This window comes from Podarcis erhardii, assembly GCF_964252035.2.
Source record: "Podarcis erhardii genome assembly, chromosome: 9".
Taxonomy (NCBI): domain Eukaryota; kingdom Metazoa; phylum Chordata; class Lepidosauria; order Squamata; family Lacertidae; genus Podarcis; species Podarcis erhardii.
This window is the reverse complement of record NC_138512.1, coordinates 20,005,070-20,030,966: the sequence shown is the minus strand read 5'-3', so window position 1 is coordinate 20,030,966 and position 25,897 is coordinate 20,005,070. Positions and strand designations below refer to the sequence as shown.

Below are 25,897 nucleotides of genomic sequence, written 5' to 3'. Positions count from 1 at the left end.
GTCACAACTGTTCAAACTGAAGTAGCTCAGTACTTGTTACTTTTTATTTATTCCTTTTTCCTTTTATCTTCCTCCTCTGAGCTCAAAATGGTTTGTGGTTCTCTTAATACTACATGAGATTAAGGCTTACAGCCTTATGACATTTAAAGTAAACAATTAGCACTGGAACACTGTTTTCCACCCTCTCTTTTATACAGCTCTCAAGAGACACAGCCTTTATAGTAACCCGTTCAGCACTGTCAATTATGCAAACTCCTATAGTCCAAATGCTGGCAGTCCCTACAGCAGTAGCTTCAACTCTCCTTCCTCCACACCAGTGAAACCTCCTTTAGTAAAACAGCTCATACTTCCTGGCAACTCAGGTAAGGGTCTCAAAAACAATGATCAGATTGTAAAACAACTGTGTAATTCCTGTTTTGCTTTATTCTTGCAATAGTCCTGTGAAATATATAAGGCTACCTTAGACCACAACAAGCGGTCCCTTATGGCCAGAAAGACAGCTTGGGCAACATTTATTTAAAGTTTCCTTTAAAGTCATATTTTTGTGTTCCGTGCCATTGCTATTTCTGAACAACTATGGTCAGTTTCAAAATGTGCCACCTTCAACCCATGAGCTATGAAGATCACTTGTTTAAACTAAACTGTAGTTGGTGATAAACCATGGTCCTGAGTTTGGATGCACTAATAAGGCAACTTTAAAGAAAAATGAAAGTAAATTTTGCATAAGCTGCTGTCTGGCCACATGAGAGGAGAGGGAAGGGGGGAATGCTTGAATTCAATGTTCTCTCTGGCTTGTTCCACTTCATGCAAATTGTGTGCGAGATATGTGGATGTGAGTACTATGATTCTAAGGTGAGCCATGAACTTTCTACGAACCTGAGCATGTCCACACCCAACTTTCCAGAGACAGTACAAATGTGTTCTAGGTGGGTCACACTATTTATTTTATTTGGGCAAGGGGTGGGGTATTTGATTCTTACAAATTCATTCTTCTAAAACCCTGGAAGCATAATTTTGAATGATCATTTTTGTGACTGGATGCCCAGATCCAAGTTAAGGTCAAGTACTCTTTGGTGAGAGGACCTTGGCAGAGATTTAAAATCACAAAATATGCAGCATGGTAAAGCTGTGTATCATTCTCTTAAAATATGTCTAAGTTCCTTCCAAAGTTCCCACTTCTTTAGCACAGAAAAAGACCACACATTTGGTAAGTTTAAAACTGCTTAATTACAATCTCTCCAGAGGTCAGATTATGTGCTTTTCCATACAGCTTTCAGAAACACAGGCAGCAAAACTTGGCTTCGTTAAAGTGGTGAAAGTTTCTAAGTTATTGGTTCAGGAATACAAGAAAGGCTTGTTAGAGCCATGTGGTCTTGAGTTTGGAGCAACCAGCTCACACCTCTTTAAAGGCTGCGCATCTCAGGTAGACTGAAGGTGAACAATAGGTTTGGTTACCTTCTCCCCAGCCTAGTTAAGGCTGGCAGGACAGCTTAAAGGTAAAGGACCCCGACCGTTAGATCCAGTCGTGACCAACTCTGGGGTTGCGGTGCTCATCTCACTTTACTGGCCTAGGGAGCTGGAGTACAGCTTCCGGGTCAAGTGGCCGGCATGACTAAGCCGCTTCTGGTGAACCAGAGCAGCGCACAGAAACGCCGTTTACCTTCCCGCCGGAGTAGTACCTATTTATCTACTTGCACTTTGACATGCTTTTGAACTGCCAGGTTGGCAGGAGCAGGGACCGAGCAACTGGAGCTCACCCCATCATGGGGATTCAAACTGCTGACCTTCTGATCGGCAAATCCTAGGCTCTGTGGTTTAACCCACAGCGCCACCCGCATCCCTTCAGGACAGCTCACTTTGTGGTTATCCCATGGTTTTGTCTTTACTTAATATCAAGGAATGGAGTGTAAATTAATGGAACCTGAATACACTTTCAGAATGGTGAATTGAAGCCTGAATTTATTACATAAATTAATGGCACTGTAAAAACATTTCAGTGTTTCATCCAACTTAATTCTGTTTCTTCAGTGACAGTTCAGTGAAGTCTTCTTCATCTACACTAAGCAAGATTAATGCCAATTGACTCATTGTAAATTGATCTGCACCTAAACAAAGGAAAAGTGAATTTGTGGGTCAGCTAGCTTAAGTTGCTTTTTCTAGCACAGTCCTCACCACCACCAATTAAATTACTGAGGAAGTAATATAGTACAAAACAGTTTTAGATTTTTTCTATTTTTTCCTTTTCTTATAGGTCATTACAAAAATTCAGCAGATAGAAATCCTCCGTTGAGCCCACAATCCTCTATAGATAGTGAATTAAGTGCTTCAGAAATGGATGAAGATTCAATTGGTTCAAATTACAAACTAAATGACTTAACAGATGTGCAAATTTTAGCACGGATGCAAGAGGAAAGTAAGTATGTTTGTGGGTCATTTCAGTCACCAATCTTGACTTAGATTTTTGGAGAACTAATTCTTGCTCTTCATTTCATATGAAATGTATATGTATCATAATCCATAAAGTTATTATCTGAGCTATCCTAATGTCTACCTATTTCAGAGACTGAGCAGAGGAAAGTAAGGAATCTCGGAAACAAATAGGCCAAGAAAATATTTTTTGGGGTGTGTGGAAACAACATCATCCAGTGTGAATGGCTACTTAGACCGAGAGCTCCAACCCTGACTGCCATATACATAGGTTTCAATCCCAAAAATCTGGATTCCTGCTTTCTTTGATTTATCACTGTCAGACCTGTGATGGGCTTTCCACTGATGCAAGAATGGTTCCTAACTGCATTTTTTAAAGCAAGGAATCTCTGAAGGTGGGGCAGATCCTTTGAAAGAGACATCTATCATGGCAGGAAAGGTAGAATACCCAAAGGAGCAGGTGGAGTTGAATCTGCCAGTGCATAACCAGGAGCCTTGAAGGGCACTCCTGGTTGTGCATTTGTACTGACAGCAAATCTCCTTTGCTAATAAGCTGATAGGTGCTGATTTCAACACACACTGAGATTTGCTGTATTCCCTGAGAACTCTGTAGCACACCTGATCCCAGCAGAAAGCAGAGCTTGAAGTCAGCACTTTTCCACACATATGCACAGACTTCAAGTTCCACTTTTTTGCTGAGATCTTTAGAGTCCACAGCCAGCCAATCACAGCAGAGCTTGAAGTCAGAGCTAATTGTCGGAAACATCTTGGTTTTAATTTTTCTTTCTAGCACAGCTTGTCACGCTACAAAGGAAAGATGGGTCAACCGGTGGTATAGTAACAGTGTTAAAATGGCCTACCAAGGGTGGAAGAATGCAGGATTGGCCCAATGGCCAGATCCAATTTCTTACTCCTCTCTTCAGCAGTCTGAATTATTCTTGACTGATCCACCTGTCTTCCAGCCACTGACATGCATGCCCTGGACTGTTGTAACACATATTACATAGGGCTTCTTCTGCAAATACTTTGGAAATATTAGGTCGTGCAAAATATGGTGGCCAGATTAATTTCTGAATCTGATTTATCTTATCATATCACCCCAGTTTTGTTTCAACTGCACTGGTTTCCAGTTCATAATTGGACAAAATCCAGTTTCAGTTGTCCCTCTCTTTTAAATCATGTGAGCTAAGGAGGCCTTTTTATTTTACTGAGTTTTGAATTTGGGTTAAACTACTTACTCCTGGTTTTATGCTGAATTGTTTTACATTACTCTTGGTGTCAGTAATGAAAACTGATGTTATTTGAACAGTTCTGTTTTGTGGTTTGAACAGTCCTTGTGGATTTTTTTTTTTTTTTGGTAAACAGCTTTTGGTTTATTTTATGAAGAAAAGCAGGAAATAAAATTTTAAAATAAATAATTTCCAAGTTAAATGCCCACCTTCCTTTGAGGAAGAGAAGCTCTTTGTTTATACAGTGGTACCTCGGGTTAAGAACTTAATTCGTTCTGGAGGTCCGTTCTTAACCTGAAACTATTCTTAACCTGAAGCACCACTTTAGCTAATGGGGCCTCCCGCTGCCACTGGAACACAATTTCTGTTCTCATCCTGAAGCAAAGTTCTTAACTTGAAGCACAATTTCTGGGTTAGCGGAGTGTGTAACCTGAAGCAGATGTAACCCGAGGTACCACTGTACTAACTTGGAGTGACCAGAATCAGATGGGATCAGACAAGCAAATAGAACTTGAGTTCAGACAATGTCCTTACTGTTGTTAGGTCTCCGGCAAGAATATGCAGCTACTGCTTCTCGGCGTAGTTCCGGCTCTTCGTGCAGTTCTATGAGGCGAGGTACATTTAGCGACCAGGAACTTGATGCGCAGAGCTTAGAAGATGAAGAAGACAGCTGCCATCATGCGGTGCACCCAGCTGTTAACCGGTTCTCTCCATCACCACGCAATTCACCGCGGCCTTCACCAAAGCAGTCCCCACGGAATTCTCCTCGCTCTCGATCACCTGCCAGAGGGATGGAGTACAGCAGAGTGTCACCTCAGCCTATGATTACTCGTTTGCAGCAGCCTCGTCTTTCACTTCAAGGCCATCCCACAGATTTACAGACTAGCAATGTCAAAAACGAAGGTAAAGGGCTTGGTCTCGAATTTTGTGTGTTGAGCACCCTAGGAAGTTGCGCAGTAGGTAGTATTTAAAACCAACTAAATGGTGTGGCGTTTCTGCTGAATCTGCTGAGAGTCATGCAAGAACATGTAGAATAAGCATCTTGACCATTCTTTTCATTAGGGCGACTAGAAATCAATAAGCTTAGAAAGTAATTGAGCTAATTGAGTTTCGGGTAGATATAGATTATTGTCATTCTGTGGCTGCTTAGTTTTCAAATTTCTCTAGTGCTGAGCAGTTTATCAGAAAGGCAGAATATCTAGAAGAAGAGTGACACAAAACCAATGCAAATATAAAATATTTACTACACATAAAACAGCAAAATAAGCATGGTTTATGTGATAAAAGACAAAACCAAGCAACAGAATGACAGATAAATAGAAAGTTTGGGTTGGAATGCTTTAGCAAAGAAAAACACACATAAATACTTCCCTAAAATGCTATTTTCAAACTAGATGACAGAATGAGACCTAGCCGGGCTTACCTATGGAACGAATACTACAGGATTGATGTCAGATCTGAAAAGGACCTGCCCCTTGCATTCAGTCGTTAGCCTGCTCCACACTCAACATGAAGCCCCTTTAAAAATAAATTTTGGTTTAATGCACAGAAGCACTTGCTTCTCTCCTGCATTTGACAGTGCCATGCATGGAAGGAAACGAGCTTGAAACAAGACATTTTGGCTTGTTGTGACATGCAAAGCTGGACTCATGTTGTTTTTCTTCTGTAAACAAAACCGCAAAAGGAAGCTAAGGTTTGTTCTTGGCTTACTGTTTATGGTTTATGTGGACAAAACAAATCACAAGCCCAGGTTCACGTTAAGACAATCCAGATCCGGGCTTGTTTTCTCCCCTCCCGCTGCAGTGTCAGGAATAGGAGAGAAGCAGGGTGCTTAAGTACATTAAAGGTAAAGGGACCCCTAACCATTAGGTCCAGTCGTGGCCAACTCTGGGGTTGTGGCGCTCATCTCACTTTATTGGCCAAGGGAGCCGGCATACAGCTTCCGGGTCATGTGGCCAGCATGACTAAGCCGCTTCTGGCGAACCAGAGCAGCGCACGGAAACACCGTTTACCTTCCCGCCAGAGCGGTACCTATTTATCTACTTGCACTTTGACGTACTTTCGAACTGCTAGGTTGGCAGGAGCAGGGACCGAGCAACGGGAGCTCACCCCGTCGTGGGGATTTGAACCGCCAAGCTTCTGATCGGCAAGTCCTAGGCTCTGGTTTAACCCACAGCGCCACCCACGTCCCTTTTACGTACATTAAACCGTAGTTAATACTAAACTACAGTTTAGTATTAGAACATATGAAAGAAAAGTATACATTTTCAAGCAGGTATGGCGAACCATTGCCTGCCTAGAGGCTGTAATCTCTTCTAGGCCACATGACTATGTGGGTGGGGATAGAAGCCAAAGTGGGTAGAGTAATAAATACTATTTTTACCTTTATACAATAGGCTTGTTTACACACACTTCCCTCTCTGGACTCCATCCAGACAAGCAGGATTCATTATTAGAGTTCAAGGATACCTTCTAGCAAGGCACAAACATTCAAGGAGGATGCAAAACAGGGCCAGTGAAGGGTTTGCCGCTCCTGAGAGTGTCCTGGCCCTGAGCTTCCCCATCCGTGAATTAAAGCAACAAGTTCAATGTATGCTTGGCTTTTGGCTGATCTAACGTATGGAAACATTGCATGAGGATTTAAATAGGGCAGCTTAATTTGATTCTTAAAACTCTGTTTCTAACACCTAGAAATGTAGAATTAAACTTGAGCGTTCTAGTATGGTTGGTTTTACAAAATACAATAATAAGATTCTTAAAAAAACAACACATTCCTGACATTTTTCTAGTAACAAAGTTTCTCAAGTCATTTTCTCCAAAGGACACAATAGAATAAATATTGGTTAGACAGAGCTGTCTGTGTATGTTCCCCAAACCATAAGTTCATTACAGAAGAAAAAGGTCGCCAAGATGTTTGTTGCGTCAGCATTTCCATTTTAAAGGATGTTACCATTTTGAATGGAGTTTGACGAGGTATGTAGAACCGGCACTTGCTTGATGATCACTCAGCTTGGCTTCTCACTTATTATGGAGAGCTCTACCCTGAGCCTGTGCTAGGAGATCCCACAAACAATATTTGGCAGTGTTATTTTTCTGTTGTTGTTGGATGTTCCTGTTCCTCAGCTTTTCAATTGCTTTTGATATCTCGAGGCATGCCTTCAGATATCGTGCACTGCAAACTGCTTTGTGGAAGGGGAGGGGTCAGACCAGTTCACTATATAGTAAGTTTGCCTGTAAATGGATCCATTAACTCAGCTCTTTAAAGCTTCCATGCTCCTGTTCACTCCCTTCAGTTCCTTGTTTTAAAGCTTTGAGTTCTGTACATCCTCTGCATCACAATCCTTGCTAATGCTGCTGTAGCTGAATTGCATGTTCTTTAGGACCTATGTTCAGGGCACAGCTTTAGAAATTGAGGCCTGGTGTAGACAGGTGGGGTATTTTGTCTTGTCCTCCCAGTCCCTTTACCCATGCCCATTAGTTATCGGTCATTTGTTTTTTCTTTAAATAATCAAAATAATCCTGTGGCTATGTACAGATGGTACCTTTTCCCCAAAGCTTGAAGGTTATAAAATATAGAAACATGATTGCTCACAATACACACGTTCTCTCCCTGTGGTATCTGTCTAAACAGGTTTTGCCACTATCTCTTGCAGATGCTCTAAGCCCAGAATGGGTCAACTTTATAAAATGTAACAGAAGTCCTATTGCAGAAGTCCAGTAGAAAAGAATTTACAATTCTCAGAGGGGGGGGGATGTGCTTTGACACTGGCACCTTGCTAACCTTTTCCTTGCACATGCTTTTAAAAATCGAACCTGGAAAAGCTATCCATTTAGGAGAAAATACTGGTTAAAGTCTCCAGCTTCTGGAGAAGGTTTCTATTCCACTTTCTGCGCTGAGGTTCTACTTCATCCTTTTGCAATCCGCTCTTTGCAATCATTATCAAATGTGCTGCCTGCTATTGACTGTTCAGGGTGGGTAGAATAGGGAGCCAGAAAGAAAACTGAGATGGACTCTAGAAAGGTGAGTAGCAGGACTGGTGCTGAGGCCCAAGATCAGGTTGTGATGTGTTGAACGGGGAGGGGAGACAGATAATTGTATTCCTGTTCTGCAGAGTTCATCAAAGCATGTGGTCAGTGCCATGTTTGCTTGTTGCACCTTGTGACTCTTGACACTCCTGATATAGCAAAAGTAATAGTGTGGCTGGAAAAACAAAGCTTTCCCTCATTTCTTTTCACATTCTCCTAGCATATCCCATGCTTTCTTGCATGCGCATATACCCATGCACCATGCTGCTGGTTGAAAGAATCAGACAATTCTGAAATCTGGTTAAGACAATCGTCTGTTTCCTTCTCCCAAGTCTGACTAGACAGTGCGTTTCCTCGGTACAAATGAAAATGCATGTTGCTGCTACATTTTTTTACTTTGGTTCAAGAAATGCCTAATGTGCTCAATGCTGAGTTAAGGGCCCTTGTCTGCTTTCTACAGTAGTGGACTTGGGAGCTAGGGAAAAGCTGACTGCTGCTACAGTTGTCTGTCCATAGAGATGTCAGAGTGTCCATGGTGATGCTGCCCCACATTTCTCTGATAGTGCGCTGCTGCTGTAAAAGGCCATAGCTTGTGTGGCAAGGGATCCTGTCCAGTTCTTTCCAACACTATAGCAATACAACTGCATGTGGTGGGAGTCCGTCTACAGGGGTGGAATTTATTTTTATATATGTTAGGCCAATAAATGCAGCTTCTGAAATCTATTTCTGGTATAATTTTTGGACCGGATGAACCAAGCTTCTTTGAACAGTCCTGCTAATCTTTTCTTTCCCCCTTACTTGCATTATTTTTCTTGCTTTTGAACTTTTCCATTTGTTTCTCCTATACTGCCCTCAAAAGCAGGGACACACCAACAACCAACAAGAAATTTTGCTATCTGTCTTAAAGAAATCCCACAAAGTAGATGGGAAATGGGTGTGCCACACATGAAAACTTGTGGAATCAAATGTATTTGTATGATGTAAATCATAAGGAGACAGACATGCCTCCAAAGCAGCCAAGGGAGCTTGACTTCTTTATTCCCAACTCTGTTAAATTTAATATGTCATTCAAGGAAGTTGTTGAATGTTACGTCAGCCCACAGTCTTACATCTAATTCCATGGCTTTATTTTACTCAGTTGGCCAGTAACGGTTGACTTTTTCAATGTTCTGATGACCAATTCAGCACATGGCCAGAGACTATTCTACATATTCAAGTTTGCACTTCAATTTACTTTCCAAGAATTTTCAGACATAGGGATATAGTTGTGCACTGTTCACTTTAATGTAAAACAACCACAACAACAATTAGAAGAATTTGCCTTTTGGAGAAAGCAAAAGTTAACATAAACCAGCATGTGCTGTTGTTTTGAAAGCATGTTTCCTTTTAGGAAAAAGTCAGAAAAGAATATAACTATGCTTGTTGAAACTGTTCCTTTCAAATGTGAATCTTACCTAAATGTTAACAGTAAATATCTTGAAGAATCAAAGTGCAGGTTGATTAGATACCAACCATAAAGTTGATTAGCACAAGCAAAGACTTAAACGTCTATGTTAAGTTGAAACTAAAATAATGTTAATTTATTGGATTCTTCATGTCTAAACTCAGATTTCATTTGAGGACAGTAGAATCTCTCTCATAATTTTAATGTGGTGCTTAAATAATAGTTTTATGCCATCGTGAAGGTGAATATTAGTGATATCGCTTCATGGTGGGACCTGTAAAACCTGAAATTTTCCAGTGAAGTCCCATTTAGCTGATAAAGCAAGATGCATTCTATTTTTAAATATTGTAAGCCACTTTGTGGAATATTTCTTCAAAAAGATGAGTATAAATCAGATAGATAGATAAAATGTTTGTTTACTTTCCCCAGACAACAGTGACATATGTTTTATGTGCAAAAATATATTCTTTGTCAGACATATTTATTTCCTTGTCTCTCCTTTCATTGGTCATATTCTCATGAAATAACTGTCATGAGCAAATGATGGTGGGGAGAAGATGAAAGGGCAGGCCCTGACCTATCTACAGGGAATCTGTATGCATACTACCGTATGTGTCTTGGGCTTTCTTGGTACACATTTGCTCACCATGGTTATGTTGAGATATTAGAATGGAGTAGACCAGCAGTTTTCTTACTTCTATACATTAAATTCTAACCCCTCCTACCAGACAGCAACGGTTAAGTAAGTTTTGCTCTGGGTGAAAAAAATAGACAAATTGTACTTACTTTCTCCATCTCTGTCTTTCTCTTTTTACATTTTTTAAATCTAGTAATTTTATATCTTACTAGATTTAAAATTTCGTAGATGTCATTTTGATAATGTAACATTAGGCAGATACCATTTGTTTTATGCAGATTTTGTAGCAAACTTTGTCCCCTCTCGTCCTTCGGGTTTCAGGTTGCCATGATTTTTCAGTCTCCTGCATCAGATGGTATGTTGTGGTGTTCTTGTTATCTTTCCTTAATACAGAGAAACTAAGGCGTAGTCTTCCAAACCTGTCCAGGACATCTAACATCCAAGTTGAGTCTGTGAAAAACAGTAGAAGTGACTCAAACTTTCAAGTGCCAAATGGAGGAATATCTCGTATTCAACCTCAACCCTCAGCCAGTAAGTATCTTTACAGTGATGCTGTAAACACAGCTTCTGAGAGTCGACTGAAAGCAATTAGCAGCGTGTTTACAGTTTCATGGTAAAGGGATTAGACATTTCATGCAGATAATGCAAGCTTGGTCAGATCTGATGTATGTTGGGCAAACGAGCATTTCAAAGTACAGTACTTAACAATGAAGTATGTGTACATTGCCACCCCACATTACTTCTCAATATTGATGGTTTCCTTAATGTCTGCTGTCCTGAATAGGAAGCCTTTTCTGCAACGGTCTATCTTGAACATTCCATAAGCTTGGTCTCTGTGGTGCAGTGGGTCAGTGGGTCTGGCTGTTAACCAGAAAATTGGTGGTTCAAGCCCACCCAGGGATGGCTGTGTTCAGAATTCCTGCATTGCTGGGAGTTGAACTAGATGACCCTCAGGATGCCTTCTAACTCTTATGATTTGCTAATCAAGTGTAACTTGCATTTTTTATATTTAGCTTGCATTCATTATCATATAACATCCCTAAGCAAGGAATTATAAAGCCCCTAGCTGTGTTGCAATTTGCAGCTACACACTTTTGATTCCCGTAGAGTGATAGTAAAAAGTGTACTAATGGTCCCCATTCCCATCTTTTGCCATTCTGCCTTGGTACAAATTTCAGTGAGTATCAAGCAGTTGAAGTGAATATGAAACGAGAGTCAGGATTTCTGTTACCTCCAACAGATGAATGACTGAAAATTATGACATCAAACTCGAAAGTGCCTGCCAGCCTGAAAGATGGATTATAAATTTTAAAAGAAAGAAGTTGCATTTTCATATTGTTATTTTCACTTTTCAGTATTCATAACAGAATTACTTGGATCAGCTGCATACATAAACATTTTCAGAGGCATACACTTTTATAGCCATAAGCTTGTCTCCTGAATTGTTTTGAAACAATAATTTTATGTAGAAAATATCAAAATATTCACCAGAGGAAAATGAACAAAGTTGGCACTCCTTTCTGCAAATGATAAATTGTAAATTACTATACATAATGCAATAACCTGAATATAGTAATAGAACTATGGGATCAAAGAGTAATAAGGTCTTGTATGAACAGGTTCTTTTATTAATAGAAGTTGAGGAGTAAGTGTTTACACATCCATGTTGCCAAAGAATCAGCCTCTCCCTTAATGGAATTTGTCTGAAAGGTGTGCCTATATACTGTATTTTTTGCTCTATAAGACGCACCAGACCACAAGACGCACCTAGTTTTTGGAGGAGGAGGAAAACAAGAAAAAAAATATTCTGAATCTCAGAAGCCAGAACAGCAAGAGGGATCGCTGCGCAGTGAAAGCAGCAATTCCTCTTGCTGTTCTGGCTTCTGGGATAGCTGCGCAGCCTGCATTCGCTCCATAAGATGCACACACATTTCCCCTTACTTTTTAGGAGGGAAAAAGTGAGTCTCATAGAGCAAAAAATACGGTAAATGGAGAGCTGATTTTTCAATTCCTGATCATAATTTCCTTGTTTGTAAGGAAGGATATGAATCTGGTCCCTATTTTGCAAAAATAATGTAGGAAGTGCTTTCCTATTTGGGGACTGAAATTTGCATTCTCCTTCCCTTTTGAAAAACTAACAAATGCTTTCTTGGAAGCCTATAGCCAAATTACACACAAATACATGGTTTAACATTGTGTGTACCTTTGTTTAACTGCAGTTAGCAATCACTCAGGTGGCCTAGTCAGTATTTGGCCTATGGTTGGTAGAGAGAGGGAGCTTAATCACCCTCCCTAGTCCTCATGAAAAATCCCAAAAAACCCTTTTATTTTCATCCCAAGGGAAACTTCTCTAAGTGTTAATGGAAGCTTCTCTGTTTTTTTAAAAAACAGCATGTCGCGTATCGTTTTTGTGTTGATAAGGGATGGGGTACCTGTTAGTTGACCTTGTGGCTGGTATTTATAGGAGTTGACATCTGTAGGGCCACAGTTTCTGCATCCCTGTGTATATATAATTTTGCATATGGAGGTTCTGCTCTTTGGGGTTTTCCTGTATTTACTGGTTTTTATTTGCTTATTTTTGCAAAATACTACTGTACACTTGCAGTGGTCTTCTCACTCTTTCCTCAGGTTGGTTGCACTGCATGAGCTTAACTTGGGAGGGTTGCTTTGATTTCTGCCTTTTCTTGCTTTTAGTTCACTCCCTAATTTATACTTTCACAAGCTGCAATACCTAACGTATGGGTGGTGGTAATGAAAAGTATGTTGGCAGTGTATCAGTGCAGTTTAAGCTTGTATAAACATAAATATATTTCATTAACATACCTGTAGAAGTCTTGATGAAAATTATTTCAAACCTTTGCAAATGTAAGGTGAAATTTTGGATTTGTTTGGCTTCATTTTTTGTCCTGTTTAAGGCTTGTTCTAGCTCATGAAAAATGGTCACCTGAACATTCTATACCTCTCGTACAAGTTAGTAACCTCCTTATGGTTCCATTTTCTTTTCTTTTTTTAATTAAATTTTTATTAACCGGCCAATCAAATCAAATTAAATCACATCACATAAATTCCGAATTACAAAGCCGAATTTTAATTTTTTGTTGGGGGGACCCATATTTCAAGATCCGAAGGGGGATTCTGATCATCTTGCTACTGCGTTAATGTCCAAATCAATCCAAATCAGTCCAAACAGGGTTCATAATTCTATCCAGTCTTATCTTGCTGTTTCCACATCACATCTTGTTCATATATTTTCTCTTTTTTCTTTATGATCTCTTCTGATAGTCTCCTTAAGCCGATAAACACCAATAATAATCCTGTGTGAATTTTTCCGTTCTTCCAATCCTCAAATCGAGATGGTTTCCATATATCATCGCCTTCATAGATAACAGTGCTCTTTCCATCATTAATTACAGAACTGTCATTCTTAAGTCCCACTGAGGAGTTTCACCCACAATATAAAAACAGCTCTATTTCTCTATTTCTCCTCTCAGACTTAAGTCCTCCGACAGAACTTCCCAATATGGCGACGGCATTTTTAACTGCGTCATTCCAAAGCTCTTATACATTCCACGCTCTTCTTAAAACATGCTTTGGTTCGAAAGTTTATCTCCACACAGCCTTAAATCCACAGCTTAAGTCCTTAAAATGACATTTCTGACTCGTGAGGGGAGGGGATTCTTGTTTAATCACATAAGGAAGGAAAGGAAAGTTTTCCCTCCTCCCCCATCAGTCATTTGCCATACCGTGTCTTGGCGTATCTTCTCATGATTTAATCTTGTTTTGTTTTATCAGAGATCTCTTCTGTTAGCAGTCTTTTACTCCCCCTCCTTCCTTGAAATATGTGCATTCCTTCATCCAAATTGTTTCTTTTGAAGTTCTTGCAGCTAGTGGCGCGGATCAGGGACGGCGTCCAGGAGCACCAGAATCCCACAGGAGGGCTTTGTGCCTAGTGCCCCCATCCCCAAAAATTTGGGGGTGGTATAGGGCACAGCAGGCAAGGCAGTCCCCCCCCACCATCCTGGGGGGGGGGGGTAGGGAGGCTAATTACTCCCATCATAGCCTCCAAATTACCTCGTGTGGGTCGGAGAGATGTTATTGTCAGCCATCTTCCGATGCGCCCCCTAGTGGCCCCCTCTTATGGTTCCATTTTCTTAAGTGTGGTTTATTCTGAAACCTTGTTTTAAACTATTAAGTAGCACAGAAGGCAAATTTTGAAGTCTTCTACCAAACAAATTGTAGAATGAAAAAGGTGTTAATTTAGCTATTGACTGATACAGTGGAATCAATGTGAGCAGCTTTATCAACAAATGTATTACTGAAGACATAAGTCATGCACAGGAAATGCCACCATAGCAGAGTGACATTCATCTGTAAGTTCTTAGACTCAAAACGTTAAATTTCTGATTTATTAATTACAACGCACAACTCGCTACTAAAATTACCCTCCTTTCCAAAGGATTGGAAAATTGCCAGTGTAAAACAAAATGTTTATATTGGGGTCAGTAGTATTTAACTTGTTCCAAACTTATTTGGACGTTTTGCATATTACGCCAAGCTATTTCAAATGGTAAACGCTTAAGCAGATTCTGTGGAACTCTACAACTGAATTAGTTAGCAGTACAGTGGCAGGTGTTTGATCGTGCGCAAAGTGGCTTTTAATTATAACTTGACGTATACATCGAATTGATTCCAACTACCTGGGAAACAGATTGTGAAGTTAAAACAGAAAGCTCAAGGAGGTGTGGCAAATTCAAGGTTAGGAATCTCTAAAGGGTTGGAAATAAAATAGCTGTACAAGTTGGTAGTGCACCAGTATTTGAAACACTGTGTCTTATTCTGGTCACTGGTCACTCAGTCTCCAGAAGGATATCTTAATTCTAGAAATGCCACAGAAAACGTGTGGCAAAGATGATTGGGGGCTGGAACAAGTGTGGAGCAGCATGTGTGTGAAAAGAGAAATTATCTCGAACACTAGAACTGGGATCATCCAATTAAACTCCCGGTAGGTTTAGAATATACAGAGGAAGCATATATTAATGCAGTCTGTGGAATGAATGGTCACAAGATGTCTCTTTCTAAACCAAGACATACCTTTTTTGTGAGATTCCTAAATGCTTCTCTCTCCATCACTGAAGGCAGATACTAGGTGGGCTTCTTCTGGCATTGTTTAACAAGGCAGTTCTTGCCATGAGTAAATACTTGATTTGAAACTGTATTTTGATGTTACTTGTCAGAGAAAGTGTTGGTCGGGTAACATACCTGTGGCTTTTTATACAGCATTAAAGCAAACAGTATATCCTACATGTCTTATCTATCCGCTATAGAAGGTTGTGGGCTGGACTATATTTTAAGGACTAATATTTATATTTAAATAGTTTTTTCGGTATATTTTTTAAGTAAGCCACACTTTTTAATGGAATTATTGTTGTTGTTTATTAGATTTATATATGCGACTTAATAGTGGAATCATAAATACAACCCCCTTGGCTCTGTAAGGGGAGTTCAGGAGAAAACAGTGAGGGTGGGAGAGGAGAGATTGTTCCATCGGGGGAGCAGAAATGCTTATGCTGGTGGAACATTTGCAACAGTGCAACATTCAATTCCTCCCCACAGAATTGACTTCTGAATAGCCATGCTTAAGTTTGTACCGCCAGATAAAGTGGGCACATCCATTTATCCAAAGCAAAAAGAACGCATTTCTCCTTGCTGAAGGGAAGGGAGATGGGGAATCAAGGATAAATAAGTGCTGCTTGGTGTGTATTAACAATTCAATGTAGCAGTAGTAGAACACCATTTCCTCGGTTACACTTTTATCTAGGTACGGTAATTCTCATTCTAGTTCTCAATGCCATGTTGCTAAGCATAGTCATAAACCTAGAGAAGTGCAGGGCAGGTTCTTGAGAAACCTGCTTTTGACTTGACCTGCGTTTAAGGAGAAGGCTACAGGATCTAAATTCTTCTGCAGTGTCTCAATTCTTGCATGATTCCCCCCCCCCCCTTTGTATTCATCTATCTGAATTTTGTTATTTGCCAAGCTGAGTTAAAACAAAACTCAATGTTGCTGAGAACCTGGCTTTAATCAGAATCCTTAAAATCCAAGCGGGCATATCTCATTTTGGTTTAACCTGGATTAGCAATTGCCGAGTGCAACACTGATCCTTGGTAATAGGGTATGACATATTTCACACACAAGGAAGAGGGGGAAGGCTTGGCTGAGCTCCATGTTTCTTTCCTTCAAGTCTCTTAAGTTTCTTTATAGTATATGTGACTCAAATATATACATTTATTTTGACTTAAGTTAGAACTGTGTCTGAGGATGACAGTTGCAGAGGACCACCATATTGTGTTGAATTCTCAGCCATACTTGAATACTTTTCAAGCATTGATTTGCCTATATGGTCCTCTCTATCTGCGGCAGGCATTAGTTTACAAGAGACCTCTTAGATACAGCAGCTGGCTTTAGATGACATTTTGTTGTTTGAGCTTGTTCCTGACTCTTCTTCATAGGTCAGAATTACAGTTTTTTATTAAAGCAGAAATACTAGCTTCAATAAGCGATCAGTCTTGTGTGAATTCCTGTGCATATATATGTACATACATATTTGTTTTAACCTGGATTAGCAATTGCCGAGTGCAACACTGATATATTATGACACATTTTCTTCAACTTCAGAAGAAAGAAGCTCTGTTCCTGAATTGACTATTTGGAGCTGAAATTTTGTGTCTTTTGTTGAGTTAAATGTGACCGTTGTGTTCTGAATTTAACCTTGCACTGATTTGGCTGTGGCATGTCTGGCTGGTGGTTTGTTTTCACTTCTGGGCGTGTGGATTATTTTTGCCTCCTTGGGCTTTGGCCTGCAAGAAACTCTTTGCCTGCTAAAACGCTTAACACACTTTGTACCATGAAGCATCTGACATTTACCTTTGCAATCCTTCTTAGTGTGGTGAGCATCACTTCTGCAAAGCAAAGCAAAGCACTCCTCCTCCTCCTCCACTACTACTACTACTGGAGCCGTAACAGCTTTTGAAAACTGTTATGCTTTTTTTGCTTCCTGATTTTTCCTAGGTAGATAAGGTCCTAAAATCTTAAGTGAACTTTGAATTCATTATCTTCTCTCTTTAGACAGATATGACATGTCTTTGTTTCAACAGCTCTGCAAAGGCAGAAAAAAATGCCCCGTGTTGCCTTCAAAACCAAACAGCTACTTCCTACTCCAGCTACCAAAGGAGGTAAATTAGCTTACAGCCATTTAATGAAATCCAGTTAAATTCAGAAAATTGTTCCCTTGTGCTTAGACTTATGCAGTTGAAATAATGCAACTGGAGTCTAACAGCAAGTGCAGTGGTGCCTCGCAAGACGAAATTAATCCGTTCCGTGAGGCTCTTCGTATAGCGGTTTTTTCGTCTTGCGAAGCAAGCCCATTGACAGCTTAGCGGATTAGCGCTATTAGCGGCTTTTAGTGATCAGCTGTTAAGCGGCTTATCAGCAGATCAACTGATTAGCGGCTTAGCGGCTTAGGAAAAGGGGGGGGAGGGAAAAAACCCCGCAGGAACTCACAAGACATTTTCGTCTTGCGAAGCAAGCCCATAGGGAAATTCATTTTGCGAAGCGCCTCCAAAACGGAAAACCCTTTCGTCTAGCGGGTTTTCCGTCTTGCGAGGCGTTCGTCTTGCGGGGCACCACTGTGCTTTTATTGGTGAATGTAATGGCATAAATGCTCCTTTATAGAACATTTCAGCATTGAGTTAGCTGTTGACTGTTGTGATCTTCCTTCATATGCTTCTTATGAAAATAAATGCTAAGCTTTAGAAAGCTTTGATCTTAAAACTTATTATCAGCACTGCTTTAGGTTTGCTTAAATACCTTAACTTATAAAATAATCAGTCATGTTAGAATTTATCCTATGTTCTGCTTTAGAAGCATAAGAGTAGGTTATATTAAGTTGGAGCAAACTTGTGTTTTCTAGGTTTAGAGATGGTGCCTATACCTTTATTTTGGGCAATAGCACTGCTCACTGTCTTGGAGTTCTCAAAAGACTGGGTATGGTTTTAAAGAATTCATTGATTACTCTTACCTCTTAATGGTTTTACAATTCAAGAAAAGTTAGTGCTAGCTAAATTCTAAAGAGAACAGCTGTTTAATTCAAGTTGCCCTCTTCTTTATTTTAAAGTAGCAGGCATATTCAGAACAGTTCTAAGGTTGCCTAACACTCTCCAGATAGACCTTTCATTATTGGTTCCTTAGTTGTCATTTTTATTCAGTCTTCTTTGTAGGCTGTTTGGGATAGCTGAACCAAATTCTTCAAGCCTGGAAAACTTGGATACTTTCCAGAAATTAACAACTGCTATCCCATTGTGTTGCCCTTAACTTCAATATTCTTTGTATAAAATGAGCACACGTCATTTAAAACATCTTAATACTTTGGTTCATAATACATAATTTCAAAATATAGCTTGCATTTGTCATTGCTAAATGAGATATTTTAAAGAACATTTTTTTCTAAGTATTTTGAAGCAGAAACATTTGCCAAGTGCAGTGCACTTGCACAATACACGTGTAGCATTTTCAAAGAATTCTGCCTTATGTCTATTATTCATGTCATTTTGGTCTGGCTCCCTATTAAAAGTTGATAATCTTATCCAAATTATCTTTGGAGAGGCTTCTTCATGTTCCATGTCACTATGACTAGGTATGTAAAAAGTTTTTGTGGGTACAGTGTAAAGCTAGTCAGTTCAGAATTTATGTGATTTGTTACAATAGTTTTTTTGAAAGAATGATTTCTTTAGACGCAAGGTCTCGAAGCCCATTATCTCAGTTATTTTTGTTCTTGGACCATAGCTTTGTTCTAATTATTTATTGATATTTTGTGATACACTCAATAGCAGTCCAGACTATTTGATCATTCACAAAGCACATTTTGTCTCAGAATTTTATTTTGGACTTTAGGGCTTTCTGTGTCCTTACTCCTCAAACACCAGTCCTTTTTCTGCTTAGAATAGTTAATGGATGGATAACCTTTTCCTAAATGTCTTCTGCCACCTAAGTTCAACAATATGCTACTTCTCTGGCCCTATAATCTCTTGCATTTGCTTTAGAATACTGTAGTTTCCTTTTTAAAGCAGGAAATGACAAGTTTAGGTTGTGTGGCATACTTCACTTCAGTTATTTACAAGAAGCTATAATTCTCCTTTCCTTCTTATATCAGGATGTTGCTTGCTGATCAGTACTCTGGGTGGGTCGATCGGTAGACACAGATAGATTATACCTATAGGGCTAAGATTACGCAAGGTATTTATTCTCAACACACTTGTTGTTTGTTACTACATATTCCTCCATTATTATTATTTTTGCAATGCTTGCCTTAAGTGAAGGGCCATTATTATGGCATATACTGGAGACCATTCGGTTTTGCCTTGAGGTCATTAATATTGAAAAGTATCAGTGTGGATAGTGTCTCTAGAAGTGTGGATGTTCATAGATGTTTTGTAAGCAAAAGGCTTCTGTGTAATGGAATTAACTAGGCAGTCTATTAATAATTACATAAAGCTGGTCATAGTTTGGAGCTCAAACAAAGAAATTCTTTTTCAGCCACATGCTTCCTCTTGTAAAGGACCTTTTGTTGCAGCAAAATTCACAGCTGTGTGCAGTAAGTGGGCAGAGTGGGGTGTTGGAAACTGAAATATTGTATAAAGTGAGTTTGGATGGTCTTTCTTAGAATTTGAATAGAAAGGACTAGGGAATCTAGTTTTTGTTTTATTTTAAAGGGTATGTGAGACTATAAGAATCTCCAAAAAAAATTCATCTTCAGTTTTATTCATAAAGCTCATGTGATAAACATTGTTCAGTTGTTCCAAAAACCTTTTTCTGTAGCACACTGAAACTGCATCCATTATTTCATTACAGGTTCAATGTCTTTTAAATCCTGCAATTGCATTTGAGGTTTCTTGTACTTTTTTACTTTTCTTATTTAGGAGTTTTTGTAGTTATTGGTCTCTTCTGAAACAGCTCACTTGCTTTTGGCTTTTTGCTGCCTAGGGTGTTTGTTCATTGTCTGATCATTGGCATGTCTTGTTCCATAATGCCACTGTGGAATGTTCCCCCAGAAACATGCCAATAAGGATTCTCTATACACCTTTATCTTTTCTCAAGGTGCTGTAGCCTGTATAATTTGAGGGTCATGGGAGTTTTCAGAGCTTTAAGAGCAATTCAGACTTGGTTCTGATGTGCACAGTTATGTGAATTTAGATTACAATAATTTCTAGTGTGAGTTTGTAGTATTTTTATTTATTTATTTATAAACGCTGCCTTCATCATATTGATTCCACCATGTAGTTCAGCTCCGCGAAACAGAGGGTCTAGCTACACTGTCTGTGAACTATAGCTATACTTCCTAGATTTCTTAAAGGGATACCATCTTATATTGTCTGTGATTAAAACCTTCTCCATTGGGGTGCTTTTAACACTCAGACATTGCCTCATATTTATGGTATACTCCCTAATAAATGTATTTTCACAGTGTACAGAACAAATTCAGTAGTAATGGGCATTTCTCATACTAAATGCATGTTTTTTAAAAAATCTGCAGTGCATTACAAACTTGGCTAGGTTTGCTACATCATCTTATGAATAATTTGAATGAGAAGGACTGTATGCATAACACATATCTATCCCCAAAGAAAGTGTTGAAAATGGTCAGACCAAAATAGGCACAAAACTACTTCTCTGTCTGTTAGCATAACTGATGATAGGTGTCCATTTTTATACTGCCACACATCAAATGTCAATCTCCTTCAGTAGAACATTGTAAGTGTGTATACACAAACTCTGACCTTACAAAAAGATGTCTAAAACATCAATACCTCTGTGCTGTGTTGTGTAAATCTATAGTACATTGCAGGTGCTGAAACAGTTTCTGCCTATTTTTTAAGCTGCGTTTTGTTGTTTCTTCGCCACTGAAAGTGACATTCTTGTTTTGCTGATTTTCCAGTTCCTTCTCCCAGTAAATTCCGGTCCCCAGCAGCACCATCTCCTCTGGCTCTGAGACAGCCGGTAAAAGCGTTTAGTAACCATGGACCTAGCTCTGCTGTTCCAGAAGCTGTCCAGCTTTCACATAGCAGCTCTTCACCAGGGCCTTTAGCAGCTCCCAATTCAGTCTCTCCAAGCCCAGCCAGCAGCATCAACAGTGCTACGCTTACAAGACCCGCAGGGACAACAGGGATGAGGAGTGGTTTGCCAAGACCTAGTGCCCCCTCCGCTGGGGGCATACCAGTGCCTCGTAGCAAACTTGCACAGCCTGTTCGCAGGTGAGTCTTGCTTTCATTTTAAGGTTTCAAACTTCAGAAGCAGTCTTCCGTAGAAGTGCTTGCATGTCTCGAACTCCAATAGTGTATCATTTGTGCTGTGCATTAATAGCAATCCCAGTTCTCATAGTGCTTTTTATGTAGTCAGAAAGGCACCACTGACCCACAAGACAGAGGTATTTGCAGAGTGTTGGGGGGGGGGTCAGGGTACAGGACCTAAAGACTGAGAATGAGGGTACTCAATGGTCACAGAATGCTGGCTGAAGTGGGTTGGGCTATGGAAAACCAGGGAAAGGCATCTTTCAGGTAACCTGGTTGCAAGCCATTTAGAGCTTTATAGGACAAAACCGTCACTTTGAATTGCACTCGCAATCTAAGAGAATTGGCAGCCAATGTGGGTGATACAAAAGGGGAGGTATATGAGCATTAGATTTCACTCCCATAAGAAGCCCGGTTGCAGCCTTCTGAACTTGTCGAACTTCCCAAAATGTTTTCAAAGGCAGCCCTACCTCAAGATAAGAGATGACTAAGGAAGGGATCACTGTAGCAACATCAGGTGGTTTCAGAGAGGCACGCAGCTCAGCTGGTGCACCCATCTTAATTGTATAAAGGAAGGCTAAGGCCCTAAAATCCAGATATAAGACTGGGTTGAAGACCACCCTATCTGCAAACTGTGAATCCTGCCTTTTCCGTGGGAGTTCAGCCACTTTAAATGTTGGATGAACATCCAAACTAAAGCCTTTTGCTTTTGATCAGAAAACCCTCTGTTTCACGTAGTAGTTGTTGTTGTTTATTAATAGAATTTATATACCGCCCTATACCCTAGGTCTCAGGGCGGTTCACATAAAAAGATCACAGTATATAAAATTAAAATAAAAGCAATAACGCACTAATACCTCCCCCCAAAAGGGCCACATTTTTAAAGGGTCTGGGATGTTGATCAGGTCAACCAAAGCCCTGGTTAAAAAGGAATGTTTTTGCTTGGTACCTAAAGGTGTATAAATGAAAGCACCAGGCAAACTTCCCTAGGGAGAGCATTCCACAGACAGAGAGCTGTTGCAGTTCCCATTTGCTAGCCCTCACTGTGTTCAGTATTAACACCAAGCATTTACTTCTTCTCTCTCAGTTGAATATAAGTGGCTTTTGAGCTAAAGAGGTTGCTGTTGCCACAATTAACTTCAACACAGAGGTACAGCCAAGCTTACACTTTGTTATTTTCACTGGGCACAGCTCACCAGAAGCCACTCCTTTGGAACTCTCATGTTTTAATGCAGTTCTTGTTCATTTCAAGATAGCTTGCACAGCACAAAAGCCCCAGTAGAATATTCTATTTGTGGGTGGGTCAGTTTGGATTGATTTTGGTACTAGGTTAAATTTTAGAGAAAACAATTGGAGCAGTCTTTTCTGAAACCTGACCTGCCTAAACAAAGTGAAATGAAAAAAAGATCAGACAGTATTTATGATAATTGCTTTCCTGGATCAGGCTAAGGTCTTATCTAGTCCAGTATCTGTTCCCAATAGCAGCCAGCCGGGTGTATCTGAAATGCTAAAACTGTTTAAATGTTAATGTTGTCTGTTAGTTACTCTAAGTGTATGTTGTTAAAAGTTAATCTAATATTGGGGATAACTTCTTAAAATGAACAATAGTTGGTGCTAATACATTCAGTGAACTGTAATTTTAAAGAAGCAGTTGCACTTGTATATTATGGTCTAAGACTTTTGTGGGAATGTATTTTTGTGTTTCAGAACATTGCCAGCTCCCAAAACCTATAGCAATGTGAAAGATGAGAGTTGGAAGGACGGCTGCTACTGAAGTGCAAAGCAACATTGTTCAGTAGGTACTCCTTCCCCAGGCTAAATGACAGATCAATATGCAGACTGATCAGATAAGACTTTGGGGGTTTGCAAATCCCCAGACCTCTGTCCTTAATTAGCACAAGCTGGCAGAGATTATAAAGCAGCACTTTAATGACATTAACATCAGATACTTGGTGATCACTCAAATCACTTTTACATGAATCACTTTTCACCTCCGGAGCTTTCTCTCCTCTGCTACCTAAAAATTGTTATAAATGCTCTCATGGATACAGTGGTCAACATCTGGGCAAACACCTAACACAATGCCAAAGAAACATCTATCCTGAAAAACAGCATGTAAAATCGTAAAAATAAAATTAAAAATAAAATCTAAAACATCCATATGTGACTTGATTTGATTTAAGGAAAATAATTTTCTGGAGCTGTAGTATGTAAACATTAACATATTAATCAAAGGGGGGGAAACGGCTTGCCAAGTGCTACTGTGGTAGTGAAATCCTTTTAAACAATTGTGGAAGATTTGAAGGGAGAAATTGCTGAGTCACAGCAGAACCACTTTATCTGGAGTCTCATTTGGGAGTGGTAGGGAAGCCATGTCATTGTTTTTATCTTTTTGAGCAGTCTAGATGCAGCAGACCTCATATATCTGGGTTGGATAGGTTGCATCTTCTTATGTTGATTTCTTGACCCAAACTGGTTTTGTGTTGTTTCATTTGGATTGCCAAAAGGGCTTAGTATCAACTGTACAATCTTTCTAAATTTAGCAGTTCCTGGCTCAGGAAGATGGCCTTTGCTATCGCAAACGACATTTTGAAAAACACAGCTCACACAATTTTGAGAAGTCCTTTTTCAGATGAAATTTCCTTGAAAAGGGAGAAATTGTCCATTAAAATCACACCTCAGTGCTTACAGCCTGGAACTCAACTGAACATGCGTAGAGTTAACATAAAGAAAACATGACTATGCACTTACGCCCTAGAGATACTAAGGAAATGAGTTGTACTGTTGATACCAAATGATTATATTCATGTTGGTAATGTTTCATGGTATGAGGGAGTTTTCTTTATCTTTTTTTAAAGAAAAAAAAATGATTAGCTTCCTAAACTAATTTGTGTTTAATTGTAAATACTTCTTCCGAAGTTATTGCCCATGTTAGTATTTTAACTATGTACTTTGCCTTACACCTGTATTTTACATTGTTGGTAAGAGTTTAAAAAACGAAAATGAAAAAAAACAACCCAGCCATATATGTTTACAAGATATTTAGTTCCTCTAGTGGCTGTCAGACTAACCAATACTTATCACTATTTTTACTTGTTTGCAGGGTTCCCTGCTCAGTTAAAATACAAAACAAAACCCTGCTGCTATTGACACCCTATTTCCCTCCCTTCACACACATACATACCTTAAAAAAAAATGTTTTTGTTTTTTGCTGCGTTGAATGACTGAAGATGTGAAAACAGCAAGTTGGGAGCAGGTCCGTTGTAAATGTCTCTATGGATGGGGCAGTCTCTCAGTATGACATCCGCTATGAGTCTGCAGCACTCATGAAGTACTTGTTAAAACAAGGCAGCCAGGATACTTTTTATGTAATGACTGAAGAATCCAACAGGCTCTGTTGGAATGTGTGGTAGGTTGCCTTTTAACCTCATTCATGCCTGCCTCATAATATGTGTGTTTTGAATTTTGCAGCAAATAGTAATTCATCCTAGAATTTCACAGTCCTCGGATTTTTAGTTTTATTAGCTTAGTGGATTATAAGCCATGCAACTTTTACTTGAATTAGATAAGTGAACAAGACAGACTAGGACCAGATCTCTGATCCAGCAGTTTCGCAATCCGCGGGCAGTCTTTATTGGTTAAACAAGAGGCCCTTCATTTTGCCATGTTTAAGTCACGGGATTCTTACTGCAGGAATTTTTAGGATGCTGATTTCTAAAGACACATTATGGGAAGAAAGGTTTATGAACAGGTCCAAGTACCCAAAAAGACTGGGCATTCTTTCCGATTCTCGGTTTAAACAGGTCTTCTAAATAGATTTATTCACAGTTCTTTCCAATGCTACTTTTTTTATATGGTGGAATGATACGCACTGCGAATCATAAGCACAGTGTGGGAATTCATTGTAATTAAAAAATACTTCCCCTGATCTTTACATCCAGATAAAAGTCTGCCTGGATGAAATCTACTAATCTAGTGTGTCTTCCGAAATCAAAGTAGCCAATAACCTGTGGGAAACCTGAGGCAGGATTAATAGTGTTGTACTGTTAATCCAACACATGTGATGTTGAGCAAAAAAAAAAAGCGAGGTACCAAAATATTTTAGGTAAAACTTATCGGGCTTCATTTTTCAAACTTGGCTCTAATGAAGTAGATGTTGCAATCTTCAGAAGTGAGGAAATTCTAATTTGTGCTTTTATTAGGAAAATGTTTATTTTTATGTTGTTCAGAAATTCAGATGTTACCTTTTTAACCAAGGTGCATCGCCTTATTTTATAAACCACTTTTTAAAAATCAAACTCAGCTGTTCAATCATTTTGAAGGTGTATTAAGTTCTGGAAACATCCTGCTGCTACATCGTAATAAAAATCCAGCAAATACAAATTCCTGAAAGAAGAAAACTGCCAGTTTACTAGGGGAGATTTTGTGCATTACCAGTTTATTTGATTACCAGGACATCCTAGGGCTTTATGTGTTTAGAGGTTTGGGTATATTGAAGAAGTGTGGAAACATGAATTTGATAAACTAGTGCCTATGATTTTCTTAATTTATGTTTGATAATAGTAGTAAGGGTTTTATGAATGTGGATTATTTTTAGTGCCAACAGCTCAGAATTGTTGTATGTATGTAGGCAGAAAAGAAAGGAGTTCTGCTTCCAAAGTTATTTAATTTTTTTCTCAGTGTTTGAATGTTTTTGTAAGTGTTAATAAAAAAGTTTAAAAAATGGAAAAAATATAAATATTCTTACCACAGCATTCTTTGACTCTTTTTAAAAAATAAAATAAAATCTGTATA

General features: G+C 39.2%; 1 protein-coding gene across 4 annotated transcripts in view; it reads left to right on the top strand.

The window, feature by feature from the left end:
* Positions 1 to 23,261, top strand: part of SLAIN2 (SLAIN motif family member 2) — a 35,854-nt gene extending 12,593 nt beyond the window's left edge. The window contains exons 3-9 of one of the 4 annotated variants that reach the window (XM_081875791.1): positions 198 to 362; positions 2,252 to 2,413; positions 4,200 to 4,559; positions 10,157 to 10,294; positions 16,916 to 16,993; positions 20,752 to 21,067; positions 22,811 to 23,261. In XM_081875791.1, the coding sequence (XP_081731917.1) occupies positions 198 to 362; positions 2,252 to 2,413; positions 4,200 to 4,559; positions 10,157 to 10,294; positions 16,916 to 16,993; positions 20,752 to 21,067; positions 22,811 to 22,877 (1,286 nt within the window). In that variant the 3' untranslated portion in view covers positions 22,878 to 23,261. The remainder of the gene's footprint in view (positions 1 to 197; positions 363 to 2,251; positions 2,414 to 4,199; positions 4,560 to 10,156; positions 10,295 to 16,915; positions 16,994 to 20,751; positions 21,068 to 22,810) is intronic. The other 3 variants (XM_081875793.1, XM_081875792.1, XM_081875794.1) reach the window with 3 other exon arrangements.
* Positions 23,262 to 25,897: the final 2,636 nt, after the last annotated feature.